The sequence below is a fragment of the Cottoperca gobio genome, chromosome 23 (genome assembly GCF_900634415.1).
Source record: "Cottoperca gobio chromosome 23, fCotGob3.1, whole genome shotgun sequence".
NCBI lineage: Eukaryota > Metazoa > Chordata > Actinopteri > Perciformes > Bovichtidae > Cottoperca > Cottoperca gobio.
This window is the reverse complement of record NC_041377.1, coordinates 7,176,605-7,189,969: the sequence shown is the minus strand read 5'-3', so window position 1 is coordinate 7,189,969 and position 13,365 is coordinate 7,176,605. Positions and strand designations below refer to the sequence as shown.

The 13,365-nt window shown below is 42.6% G+C and overlaps 1 protein-coding gene across 2 annotated transcripts in view; it reads right to left on the bottom strand.

Annotated features, from left to right (window-relative positions):
- Positions 1 to 13,365, bottom strand: part of arhgef39 (Rho guanine nucleotide exchange factor (GEF) 39) — a 42,450-nt gene that overhangs the window by 12,411 nt on the left and 16,674 nt on the right. For both annotated transcript variants that reach the window (XM_029462129.1, XM_029462130.1), the window contains exons 6-7: positions 7,447 to 7,517; positions 2,962 to 3,090 (exon numbers count right to left, since the gene is read on the bottom strand). In XM_029462129.1, the coding sequence (XP_029317989.1) occupies positions 2,962 to 3,090; positions 7,447 to 7,517 (200 nt within the window). The remainder of the gene's footprint in view (positions 1 to 2,961; positions 3,091 to 7,446; positions 7,518 to 13,365) is intronic.

Genomic DNA, 13,365 nt, shown 5'->3' with positions numbered 1-13,365 from the left:
TATAACAAATAGTCTTCCTGCCTGACGGGCACCAGCTGCTGAAACAATACAGAAGAAGAAGAATTAATTAATGCACTTACCGGTTTGTTAAATAAAAGAATAAAAAGATGCAGTGCTACTTTGGAAAGCACACTGCAGTTTCCCTAACCTTTAAAGTTGTATCAGACATCCCCTATCAGACCCCCTGAGAGACAAGGTTGACAGAGTCAGAGGTTGGATGTGCTCAGTGTGAGAAGTCTCTTTGTGGACCAGGTTGTCTTCCGACCCCCTGCTTACATCTGACCAGCCGCAGTGCTTTGAGGCTACAGTAGGTTCAAAGAGCAGGAAGTGCCGAGCACTCCTCTGCATGTCCAGGCCTTTCAGCCTCCCTTGTCAAAGAGCACCTCTGCTCTACTACAAAGTCTATTTGGGCTGAACCAGGTGTGGGGGGGCGAAGGAAGGTGGGGCAGGAAATAAAGATTGAAGTACAAAGGGTGCCGTTCCCCCTGATGTGTCCGAGGCCAGAGGACTAGCAGAGGCAGAATGGCGTTCAGCTTTGGCATCGTCGAGCTCGGAGAGTCAACAGGCTGCTTTGTTTGTGACCGCACATTCCAGTAGAAATGAGAATCTTTAAAAAAAAAAAAGTATTGATGATAAAAGCGGGTGAAGTATAGAGGAATAAATCAGACCACAGCTGCAACAACTGATTATTTTCATTATCTATCAATGTGTCTATTGTAGGGGTGCGAAGAGGAGAGAGAGATACTGTAGGTCTTTTATAAATACACAACAATCTGCACCAAATTTAACAAAACTGATACGTCTGTCAAAGGAAACTGTATGTGTGTGTGTGTGTGTGTGTGTGTGTGTGTTTGTGACCTGCCCTTCAGCAGCTTTTCTTTTCTTTTAAATGAATGTACGCCTGACATATTTACATTGCCTTTGCAGTCACAAAAACAGGAACCAGGATCCTAAAATATGCGTGTGGCAACACACACCTTGTTACACAGACGTGTGGCAGTGGACATACTGAATCAGTGTATATCTGATTCAGCTAATGGCTTCAAAAATTCAGGAAATATTAACGTGTCCTTTTTTGATTGAATTATTAAACCTAATACAGAACACGTGAACGAGTAATAAAATAACGATCTGAGCCGAATCAATATTAACTCCCATCTGAATCAAATTATTATCGGTATTGTGGACTGTGTATCTATATGTGCATTGAATAGTCTGAAAGGGAGCGATACACATGCTTAGATCTGGTGATCTGACTGACTGAGATGTCAGAACATTGTAAGAAAAGAGCCATTTACAATTTACCCCGAGCCAAAACGCTTGTTTCTGTCTGATCTACGTTCTGACACCCGAACATATTCAGTTTACACTGATATTAAAAACGGAGAAAAGCAGCTAATCCTCACAGTGGACACGCTGGAACCAAAGAACGCTTGGTGTTCTTGCTTGATGAATGATTATTCATTGGGAAAAAATTGCTGTCAGTTCATTTTCCGTGGATTAACTGACAAACACTGTAAATGATTGAGCACTAAAAAAAAAAACACACGCTACGGCTCTGTGTAGGAGGAGCATCTTCAAAAGGTCTTTCTCTCCACGTTTGTTTTAAACAATATGATAATGGGTCATTTAATAATGTAGTCTGATTGAAAACAAGACCCTTGAGTGAAAAATAACATGCACACAAATTCATAACTTTAGGTTCAAAAGTCAGGAAGATAAAAGAGACATAAGTTGGGGAGAAAAATCAATGTGAAACAAGATAGAAAAATGTGAGACATCTTTGTTTTAAATTGAAGGAACAGGCAGGCAGACACAAATCTGCGGCCTCCCAGGGAAACAGGCTGACTGTCTGCTGTATCGATGTCCCATTGATTCAGGCTTTGTGTCTCACAATCGCCCCCCCTCATCTCCTACAGAGCTACTTAATATGTTTGAGGGGCTGCGACGCGTCTCATCTGTAAAAGGCAGAGCGCTTTTCTTTTACCCACATTAGAGGTGGTGTTGGTGGGGAGGAAGAAGGAGAATGGGTCGGCGTGGGGTTGCGGGGCGGTGGTGGTGGTGGTGGTGGTGGTGGTGGTGCTGCTGCTCTGAAGTCTGCCTGGTGGGACCGGAGCTTTATTAGCTGGAGAGGAAGCCGGCGGAGTTGCGAGGGCCTGAGAACTTGGATGAGAGGAAGCTTTTGAAACTTCCCACATCGGCATTAGAGAGATGAGCTGCTATTCAGCGCTCGCTCCCAGCCTACACCAACACATCCGGAAACACACACACACACACACACACATAAAATAAAATAAAAAGCTTGCATATCCAAGCAAAAAAACAAAACACACACACACACACACACACACACACACACACACACACACACACACACACACACACACACACACACACACACACACACACACACACGGCTTCGTGCACACATGCATTCACTCATATCCAGCAAACACACACAAACACACTTTGGCTTCCTTTTTATGTGCTGGTCCGCAAGATGAGGCTGGGCTCTAATTGGTCCTGGGGGAGATTGGCAGGGTGAGCGGAGCAACGAGGAGGCCAGACAAACAACAGGAGGGGGAGTGGCAGGAAGAAAAGGGCCACCGCTCCACAAGTAGCGAGGGAACCACAATGGAACGAGGGGGGTGAGCGAGAGAAGGCAAGATGAAGGGAAAAGGCACGTTCGCTCGCTAACAGTTAACAGTAAGGCTCTATTACTATAGTAGGCTTGTGTGATGTGCAAAATACTTTAGTTTTCTGCAGAAAGTCCAATGAATTCCATTGATTGAAAACAATCCAGGCCAGAAGTCTTACTTAACTAATTTCCCTTTACTTTATCTATACTTCTTTCACTTCCTCATCCACCCCCATGAGTCCCAAAGGACATAGAGAAATAGATGCAGAAAGAGGCAGAGAGGAGATGGGGGATGAAAGGAATATGTGATCAGAGGCTCTAACCTGCAGCCAACACCTTCGTCTTTCGCCCTTTCAGCAGTTTCTGCACCCGGCAAAGCTGCAGGTGGTTCTCATGGCGCCGGGTATTGTTCTGGATACGCTGGGACACGTCGCACACCGCAGTCACCGCACCTTAAGGAAACACACACACACACACACACACAAACATTTGCATTAGCATACATGAGAGGACATTCGTTAAAGAAATCCTTTACGAGTAAGAATATTATCAATGGGATGACGCACCTTGATCTGTCAGGTATTCCATTGTAAATATTGAATAATTTAACTATATAAAATATAGATATTCCTGTCTGATTACAGTATATTTACCTTTTAAACTAATTAAATAGATTTATCAGAATCTATCACAATAGTTATTGATATTCATGTACATGTATGATAAAAGGTTTTGTCTCTGTCCCCCACTCAGAGGAAACAGCCCCAGTCCTGATTTTCTTACTTACCAAGAAATGTATGTAAATACGCCAAAGCCTATTGCATCCCCACCAAATGCTACACAGGTAAACAGACACAGGCCTGTCAAGCAGTTGGAGTCTTTGTTTTAGGGGCTCACTCAGCAGAGCAGCCAGATTTATTTTTTGCTTGATTTAAAATCAGCGAGCCCTTGCAGAGAATTTAGCTGTGCAAATGAAAACATCCACATAGTCCTGATTGGGCCTGATGGTCTGATGAGTGGAGCAGGCTGGGCTATGTTCTGTGTTTGAATGTGTGTGTGGGGACGCCTAAGCATGGCCATATTAATTAAAAGGGATGCCGGTCTGCACCGCGGCGGCCCTCGTAGCCCATAATCCATTGCCCTTCTGCAAATCAGCTGAGCGGTCAGTCTGTAATTGTAGGCAAACAACAGCGGCCCCCCAATAGGCACAGCTCATTTGGTTAAATAAACCTATTTCCTACAAAGTGTTTACCACAACAGCAAACCAATCCCACCTCAGCTCCTGTACGACGCCTTGCTGGTACACTCGGGTATACAAACTCCCCAGGGTTTAAAAAGGTGACAAACAAGTGAACCTCCTAGGATTCGGGGTTCGTGGGTAGCTAGTAAAAATGATTACTTAATGACTATTGCAACTGCTGTTTGACCATATAATAGACAGTGCTAAGATATGACGTTTGCCAGGACATTGAAATCGTCCAGTAAGTGGACCAGCACCAATTCTTGCATGGGGAAGTAGGAGTGCTGAAGGTTTGGGGGAATTGTACTTAATTGATGGCATCATGAATTTGCATATATGCTGTCAAATCTTGAAAGAGGAGATGGTTCCCTCACTCCACACCCTTGGTCGTCGGGCATTTTTATAACACTGCAACGACCCGAAGCCTTCGTTCAAGGCCACTGCAGCATTCTTGAGTAAGAACAAGGTGAAGGTGCTGCAGTGACCATGGTACAATGCTATTGAGCACCTGTGGGGAATTATAAAAAGACAAGTTGAGCATCAAGGCACTCGTACCCAACACACAACAGAGGTTAAACACTCTTGTGCATACGGCTGAGAGCATAAACCGCATGCGTGTGTGTAGTCCTGCTTCCCACCTCATTTCATGGAGTTACATTATGATACGTTTAACCTCTATTAAGTAAAAATTATTGTTGGGCGTAGGGTTAATTATTTATCAAGATTATTTATTTATGTATTTATTTAGAGTTCCGACCCCTGAACCGAGCTTCAAGCAGTTTGATTTTCACTCCTGATAGCAGAGTTTTCGTATTCAGAGAAGAGGGGATGTTGAGATGTTGTTGGTTTAATGACCGCCTGCTCGTACAGGTTGCCATACCATGTTGTAATTCTGTATCTGCTGATGCTCTCTGTAGCTGGAGATTGCCCGGTAGAACATCAGCATGATCTGGTTTCTTCTTGCTACGAGCCCAGGTCGCTATAGAGCAGCGTCACCAGATGTAAATACACAAGTGTATCATGATGTGTTCAAATGTAATCTTGTGAAATGTAGGTTTTGGCGAGACACTTGAATACAGTGAACAGTTTGAAGTAGATTGTTTTCACAACACCAGTGTTTCCCCTACAGTTGTTTCAGCGGAGCCCCGTGCCGCCCTTGAAGTTCAAGGTGTTTTTATTTTTGTGTGTATATATATATATATATATATATATATATATATATATATTCACAACTCACTTTTCAAATTGAACAGGTGCTCTTTTATTAAATAAAGTAAACGCTTATGTTTATCTAATTTATGTGCACGTTTCAGTGTTTACTCTCATTCACATTCTCTCCTCCGCTCTGTTTTGCGAACACCCCCCCCCCCCCCCCCCCCCCTCCCTTAACAGAAATAAAGTAAATGATGGTGTATATAAGGAATTATCTGATCCAACACTCCACTAAAGCCAAACCCCCTTCCAACTTTTAGTACTTTACAGTTTTCCATACTCAAAACTATGGACACCGTTAAGTCCATATTCAAAATGTACTGAGGAACAATACTCAGTCAAATCAATAGAATATCAAAACTGAACAATTGTCAATATAAATCAATCAAACCGTCAATGGACCAACAGTATTACGGGACGTCTACAGTCACAAACTTTTTTTGTACAAAGCTTTACAACCATAACAAATAAGCAAATCATCAAAATAGACAGACGCATAATGGCTGTGTGCCAGCCATAATAATTGCTGTAAACATTTAGAACTACATCATTAACGCGTCCAAAATAACAACAAACAGATGGATTCTAATTTCAGGCTCAACTTTCCTGCTTTTGTTCTGAGCACTGCATTTCAGTGGATGAACTTGATCCTCGGGGTGACTTGTCTACACTAAAATAATCACGGCCTAATTGGCTCGCTTAACTTCACAACAATTACAATGTAAACCAAACAAGGCATCCGTGTAGACTTTTTCCCTTTGTTGTACGTGTTTGGAATTTTTTCCATTGCCTGTTTTAGAAAAACAACAACTCCTAATTACAGTATTCTTGGGCTGAGTTCTGGCCGAGGCATTAATAATACATCTAACCCATTAGACATTCGGAAGACATCTTCCACTTCTTACATCTCTTTCTTCTGTTTATTCACTATTTAGACAGTGTTTGACCACGGCATGAGGACTGTTAACTTTATTGTTAAAGAGAGTTTAAGAGTTGCATCAGGTCATAGTACGGCGGAGTCAGGGCATTAGAGTGATGTATTAAAGCGAGGCTGATGAAAACTCCTGAAGCACTGCAATTACAACAATTAAATCCAGCCTGAATGCAGGGGGAAAGGGGAGCTTGGGGGAGAGAAAAAAAAGAAATGAAACAAAGAAGAGGAAGAGCAAACTGACACAGAGCAGCACAACAAGAGAAAACAACAACAACAAAGCCTCTTGTGATTTTATCTGCTAGTTTGCTTAATCATATACAATGTGATTTGTCTGGAATCTCTTTTTTAAATAATTCCCTTTACAATACAACCAGGCTGACTATAGGACGTTTTCTCGCACACGTGCCGCACACACACACACACACACACACACACACACACACACACACACACACACACGCGCACACACACACACACACACACTAAAAAGCAGCACAGTTTAAAAAAAGGATCTCTAATGAGAAGAGGAAGAGGCAATGGTGGAGCACATTTAGATATGTACCTTCATCTTAGAGTCAGGGGCTGTTTTAATTTGTAAGCAAAGGCAGCACACGAGCAATGAGATTTTAATTGATACACATAAATAATTCCTTGTGTACATTCGCACTTGAGTCAGATTCGCTGTTTATTTGACGATTGAAATTAGTCATTATCGGGATTCGTGTTGATGTTGAAGATTTTATTTATTAATATAGCTCCCGCTTAATATCCTCTGATCCGCTCCCAATTAATTATGTCAAAATCCACATCAAACTAGAACTTACACGCATATTGAGCTTTGCCTCGCTTTCATTTCTCCACTATCCGAGCGCTGCTGTGACAATAACAACAAATGAGGAATGAAAGGGAAAGAGAGCACTTTTCTTTGTTCCTCAAATGAAGATAATGAGGGCTGTCTCTCACTATGACGGAGTCTGACTGCTGAGATGAAAGTCTTCACAGGTTGTTTTTTTTGTTTTGTTTGTTTTCCCAGCTGTTGGGAGGACTGGCCTTACATTCTATAATTGTACAGCTTTACTTAACTCTCCCTGTGCTCCAAAAATGTTTGTCACAGGTAGGAAGAGTTCCACTGTGAGTGAGCCAAAAGTCTCCTGCGACTAGTGATGCAAAGCACAAACCACACGCTCATCACTTGTTGTTAGGTTGCCGTCGCCGACAAACCCCAACAATTCCTGACAGATTGGAAGAGGAAGAGGTGACAACAACATCCACCTCGTTGCTTCACGTGTGTGCAAATTTCAGCGTGCAGACACGTCGCTCCACTCTAAAAGCACTCAGGTTTAATCTGCAGATACTTTCCTTGAAATACAGTAAAATGATTATTGAGGCAGCAGCACGATCGGGGGAAAAAAAGACACTTACTTGAAAGCTGCTGAAACTCTGGGTTGTCTGGACTTGTGTTGGCAGTCAGGTCCTGTAGGAAATGTTTATACCTGTGAGAAAACAGAAAAATAAAACACAGGTCACTGTATGCTCACCGTCTAACAATGTCGCTTGGAAGGAGTGCGAGGCTTTTTTGTTTCCATCGGACGTTACTCATGTAGCCCAAACAATATCACAGCCACAGCACATTTGTTGACCTGTCACTGCATACTGGATGCAGGGAAAACAACAGTGGTGCCTCACAAAATGCCCCTCAGAGGAAGTTAACAGGGCAGAAAACGTAGACACAGTCTGATTTAAGCTCCTGATTGATGCAGGTGGAGAGAGCAGGTTTAGCTTTGAAGTAGTGTTGATGGAAACAGCTGTAACGCTGGTTTTACTTGAGCCTTCATGCCGAAAACATTGCTCGGCAGAAGACAAATGGAACTCCATCCAGAAGCTATACAACGGTGAGTGACTCGAAGTACTTAAGACCAAAAAGAAAATGGTTTCATCTTTTCATCCGCATGAAAATCTAATTAAAGCATTATTCTAAAAGCATTTTGTATCGCGTTTAAATGAAAGAAATCCAGAAAATGCAATCCAGTTGAGGTGAATTCAAGTAATGTATTGTCCCATTTTCAGTGTCCATCTAAAGTAACAGTTGTGAAGAGTGTTAGCTTCCTCAGAAATCTTTATCCTTTTTACTAGGATGATGTGACCTTGAAGTGCATTGACAATTGACATTGATTTCCACTGTGTCTGTCTGCCTTCGCAGCCCTCTCTTTGTGCAGTCTGGGCTCATTTGAGAGACACAGTGGTGCCACTGAGAGAAGCTATTAGTGATACCAGCAGACTATACACCACGGCTACTGGTCCATGCGGTGGCATGACTGGGATGAGACATGTGTTGGCGAGTGACAACAGTGTAGTGTGATAGTGTTTGTATAGACTGTGTAGAGAATATAACAAATGGCAATTCTTTAAGCTGCACAAGGAAACATGCTTGCTTGCTTGACTGAATGTTGAAGACTTCTTTACTTAGTAATTCTGTTACATGACTCCTGTCAGAGCTTTTTTTTTAATGATCTTAAAATAAGTATGTGGGTAATTAATAAGGGCTAAGGCTGTTAAGTTCCAGTAATAATACACATTCATATAATATTCTTACACTATTGTCGTACAAGTTGCATTACATTGAGTTGTTCAAATAAAGACAGAGTTATGTTGCTTTGGTGCACAAATGTGGTCAAAGGCACCATAGAAAGCAAGTCCTAGGTCAGAAGGTGGCAGGTGCGGGGCACTCTAGATCGATGGATTCAGGAAGTGGTTGGTGAGAATCCCACCCCGACTTAAAATATCTACTGTGGCCAGTGTTCAGAATCTGCACCGTCCACAAACCCTCCAACACCTTGAGATCTCTGCTGGCAAGGAAGTGAATGAACGGCAGAAACAGATCTCATTAGCCGTCTGTGAACACCAGACCGAAACCATTTACGCCATCCACCGGGAAGAGGTCAACTCAGTGGAGTGTGGACGACCAGAGAAGGATCAAAGGAAGACATTCATATATCTGACACTAGAGGCCCGCTTTGAACAGAGACAGAGGTTACCCCCGTTGTACAACCACCTGTTTCACCAGGCAAGAGGTTTCATATTTATCTTAAGTGCTAATCTAACATATCTCCATGACAACTGAGCAACTTCATCCAGTGAAGAAGGCCATGACGTATCATTGAAAGCTTGGCCTGAAACTAACCTGGTCAGGATTGTTTGCGTGGCTTGTGCTGCATTACCAGGAATTAATAGGAGCCGAAGTACAGAACAGCAGGTTAGCATAGCGTTTTGGTCTGTGGGTGGTGGAGGAGGAGGTGGAGGAGGAAGATGAGCAGGGCATGTAGTCGATTACTCATTGGAAATAAAACGGAAGCTAAACAAGATCCAATTAAGCCTCTTTCAATTAAGAGACACTTAAAAAGGGAAATAATTTCACTTCTTTTCCTTCTCGTCTCCTCTTGTAATAACAAATACATTACAGGCATTATTAGCGACGGATGCCCTCGTTCTTATTAAGGAGTGGAGACGAAAATCTAATTAAAGCAACTGTGTAACAAAAAGGGAACACTCTAATGAGCATTATTACGGCACATTTCAAATAATGTAAACGGAACTCGCTCGTTTAGCTGCCCTGTCCCGCTCATTAGCAGCAAAGCAAAGAAAAGATAATGAGACAATAACGTAATCTGAACCATATTTATGACAGTTCAGATATTTTAATGAAGAATGCAGCTTTACAAAGCATGCGCTGATGGAGGCATGTGCCTGCTGCCGCCGCTGCAGCCGGAAGCAGCCAATTCCTTTATAATATGCAGATGATATGCAGGCTTTTTTCTCACCCACTCCTGGCACACATGTCAGGTCATTTGGGCATTTGCACACACGTCACTAAAGAAAAGAGACGGATGAAATATCTGTCTAATTATTTTGCTTCCCATACATGCATTAAGGATTCAAATTTGTAATTAAGAGACAAGATGCACTGGCAGGCTTCTGCATGGGTTAGTGAACATGGCATGGGCTTGTGGGTAATTACTCAACTTTAATAGCTTAAAAGGAAAGGAATGCACATCCGTGGTAAATACAGAGTACTAGAGATACTACACTGTCCAACATTGAGCAATTAAAATGTAATATAAAGTGATTGTGAAGAGTGTCTTATCTTTCACTGAAAGGGTGACTAACGGGGATTTACTCAGAGAGAAAGCAACTGTGTGAAAATGTAGACATAAAGAAACACTTTTTAGTCAAACTACAGGATGATTGGAGCTTTTATTACCGTTTGCTGCTGCATAAGTCAACTTAAATCAGTGTGAGAATTAGAGACAGTTTTAAGTTAATACATGCAGGGAAATAATTAGGGCTGCCTCATGAACCTTAATGATTAGAATCATCAGTCAAGAAGCCTGTCATTCGCAGCATCGGACTTGTTTTTCTTCACTCTGTCAATTAGCCCCTTTTACACAGAAATTCCCCAATACTGCCATAAAAGAAGATCCGCCATTACGCCTGCTTTGCTTTTTACACTGAACCAAACAACGGCGGGATAAAGCTGCCCCAGTGTATAATAACAGAGAGAAGCAAAAACCGTGCGACGTGTAACACAACAACGCCAGCGTGTGTGTGTGTGTGTGTGTGTGTGCGCGTGTAGTACCGCCGTGGCCAGCTCTCCTTTTTCCACAGGCATCGATTTGGCTCTGTGTCCACCTCTGCTGTCTGCTTAGTGGTGGAGCAACGTTTTATACAGAACCGCAAGGCGATAACAGCGCAACAGTGTGAAAGCGGCTATTGTTCACAGAACAACACAGGGATACAGGACGGCAGGTGATACACTTATACAAACCCAGTCTTGACAAAAATAAATAAAATCATGTATCTGCTAAGTGTTAACAAAAGAGAGCAGGATGATGGAAAAGGGGGGGGGCAGAGCAGCGTGATGTGCTCCGCTGGGAAATGGCCCGCACTTCCTGGTTCAGTGTCATTCTTCTGAAGTTGGTCTTACAACAATGCTGTATGGACTCTGTAAATAAAACAATGAATGGAGTGGCTTCGTTGGCCATACAATAAATCCACTTTATGTTTTGTTTTTTTGCAAATCTGATGCTTTCACATTACAGATGATCGAAGGCACTAACACTTACAGGTAAAACGTGAGACTTGACACGTTGACATGTAGGGTATATATTGATAATCTATAGATAAGGCGAAGCCCGTGGATCGTTGTGCTCAGGCTAACTCATTTCTAAGCTAGTAGCATGGAGGACGGATGAGCAAAAGTAGTGGCGAACAAAGTGTGTGTGTGTGTGTGTGTGTGTGTGTGTGTGTTTGCGCGAGTATTTCCAGAGAAAACACACACTTCCTATTGTAGCGCCTTTGTCGTAAAGTTTCTCTATTTTACAAGCGTCAAAGTTTTATTCATGGCGCTGAGCAGGATCAGAGTTGGCAGTGTTTGCTGAGCTCGTCATTGTGTCTTTACAAGCTTAAAAGATGTTATTGTCTGAATTAGGCTACTAAGAGTTTCATATTCTGAAATTTATTTAAAACCAAACAAAACCCAAAATTGACAAAAGACGAGAGGTTAACATATATCCACGTTTATCTTGAAATTAGCCGTTGCAACATCCTACTGATTTTGATCGAGCATGTCACATATTCAATAATCAAAAACTTTTCTTCTCAGCTATGAAATGTGGTCTCTACATTCGGGGTCAATAGAATCAATGCATAATTCACCACACCATAATTGAGGCACTTTGAAGTGAGGCTTGCAAATTAAACAAACTTGGCAATGAACCACCGGGTCAATTGACAGACAAAGTAACAAAAAAATATTAGAAAAGGAACTACAACCTGAAAATGCAACCTGCAGACCACAGAGCTACTTAAGAAAATAAAAACTCCATCCTAAATACAGAATTCTTTCAAAAGAAATGAATCAATGCTCTGACCTTGTGTAGGAGAACCTTACGGTGTTCAGCTGTTTGGAGATGATGGAACTATCTGAGCACATAAAAGTAGTCAATTTGAAATCCCACCTTGACAATTGTAAAACAAAATCAAGCATGGCCAGTGCAGCACACAGCTACACAATTCTCCACACTTAGCAAGTATGACAATGACCCTAAGACCTCTGGAGTTGTACGACCTTTACATGGAGTGCGCTCACTCTCTACAGTGAGACGACCACTGGGCCATTCCCTTGTTATACTAAATGGTGCTCAGCTTAGAGCAAATATATCCCAAGGCCTCCAAGTGCTACCATCTCTATGAGAGCTGCATCTCTATTATCGACACAACACGGCCAATACAGGCGAAGAGGGCTGCTATTCACCGCCACAATCAACTCGAGACCCCATCACTGTCATAATTGTGATCTCAGTGGGGAGGACGCCAATGACTGCTCCAGCCGGCTCTAGTGAATGCCACTTAATAAAGGCAATGATTTTATTCCTCCCCCAGCAGCAACATAAGTATCCACACTCTGGGCCCTGCTCGCCATCCATCATCCTTGAATGGTGATAAGTGACAACAATTTCCTGCTATTCTCATCCACAGAGCCGGAGCAAGGTAAGGCGCCAGACGTAGATGATTATCTAGCCGTGCCACTTAAAATCATCATACAATTAGACACGTCCCCTGAGTCTCCCGAGTTTCACTGAGAAAGACAGACAAATCAATGACGATGATGGGTAGTGCAGAGAAAAAGGCGCAGTGAGAGCAGGAGAGAACGAGGCCGACTGATTATGTGTCAGAGTCAAATACAACAGTGGTCAGCATACTCGTATGAGAGAAGGAGGGTACTCTCATTTCCACTATTGGTTATATACAAAGTAAACAGGCCTCCCACACTTGTGCAGAAAATATTTCGAAGACCTATCCAAATACCTAAAGACCAATACGTCGCATGGCTGTTAGGGCTGTCACAATATCAGCATTTACCACGATATTTATAGAACATTCTAATCACACTACACTGTAACCATCACTGTACAAAAGTGCAGAACAATCGGAGGGGTCGGCGGCTCAATCCCCGGCCCCTGCAGTCAAACATGTTTAAAGTGTCCTTGGGCAAGAAAACTGAACCCGAAATTGCTCCCGATGGCATGGCCAACGGTGTGTGTGAGTGTGTGTGAATGTTTATCCCTCCTGATGAGCAGGTAAGACCTTGTATGATGGCCTTTGCCTCTGTATGAATGTGTGTGTGAGAATGCTGACATGTGTTGTAAAAGCTCTTTGAGTGGCTGCAAAGATTACAAAAGCAGTCCATTTAGCATCGATTTCATTTTGGTGTGTGTGTACGCACGCACGCACGCACGCACGCATGTAGATCGTTCACAATATAGTCTTCTGTTCTATGTTATT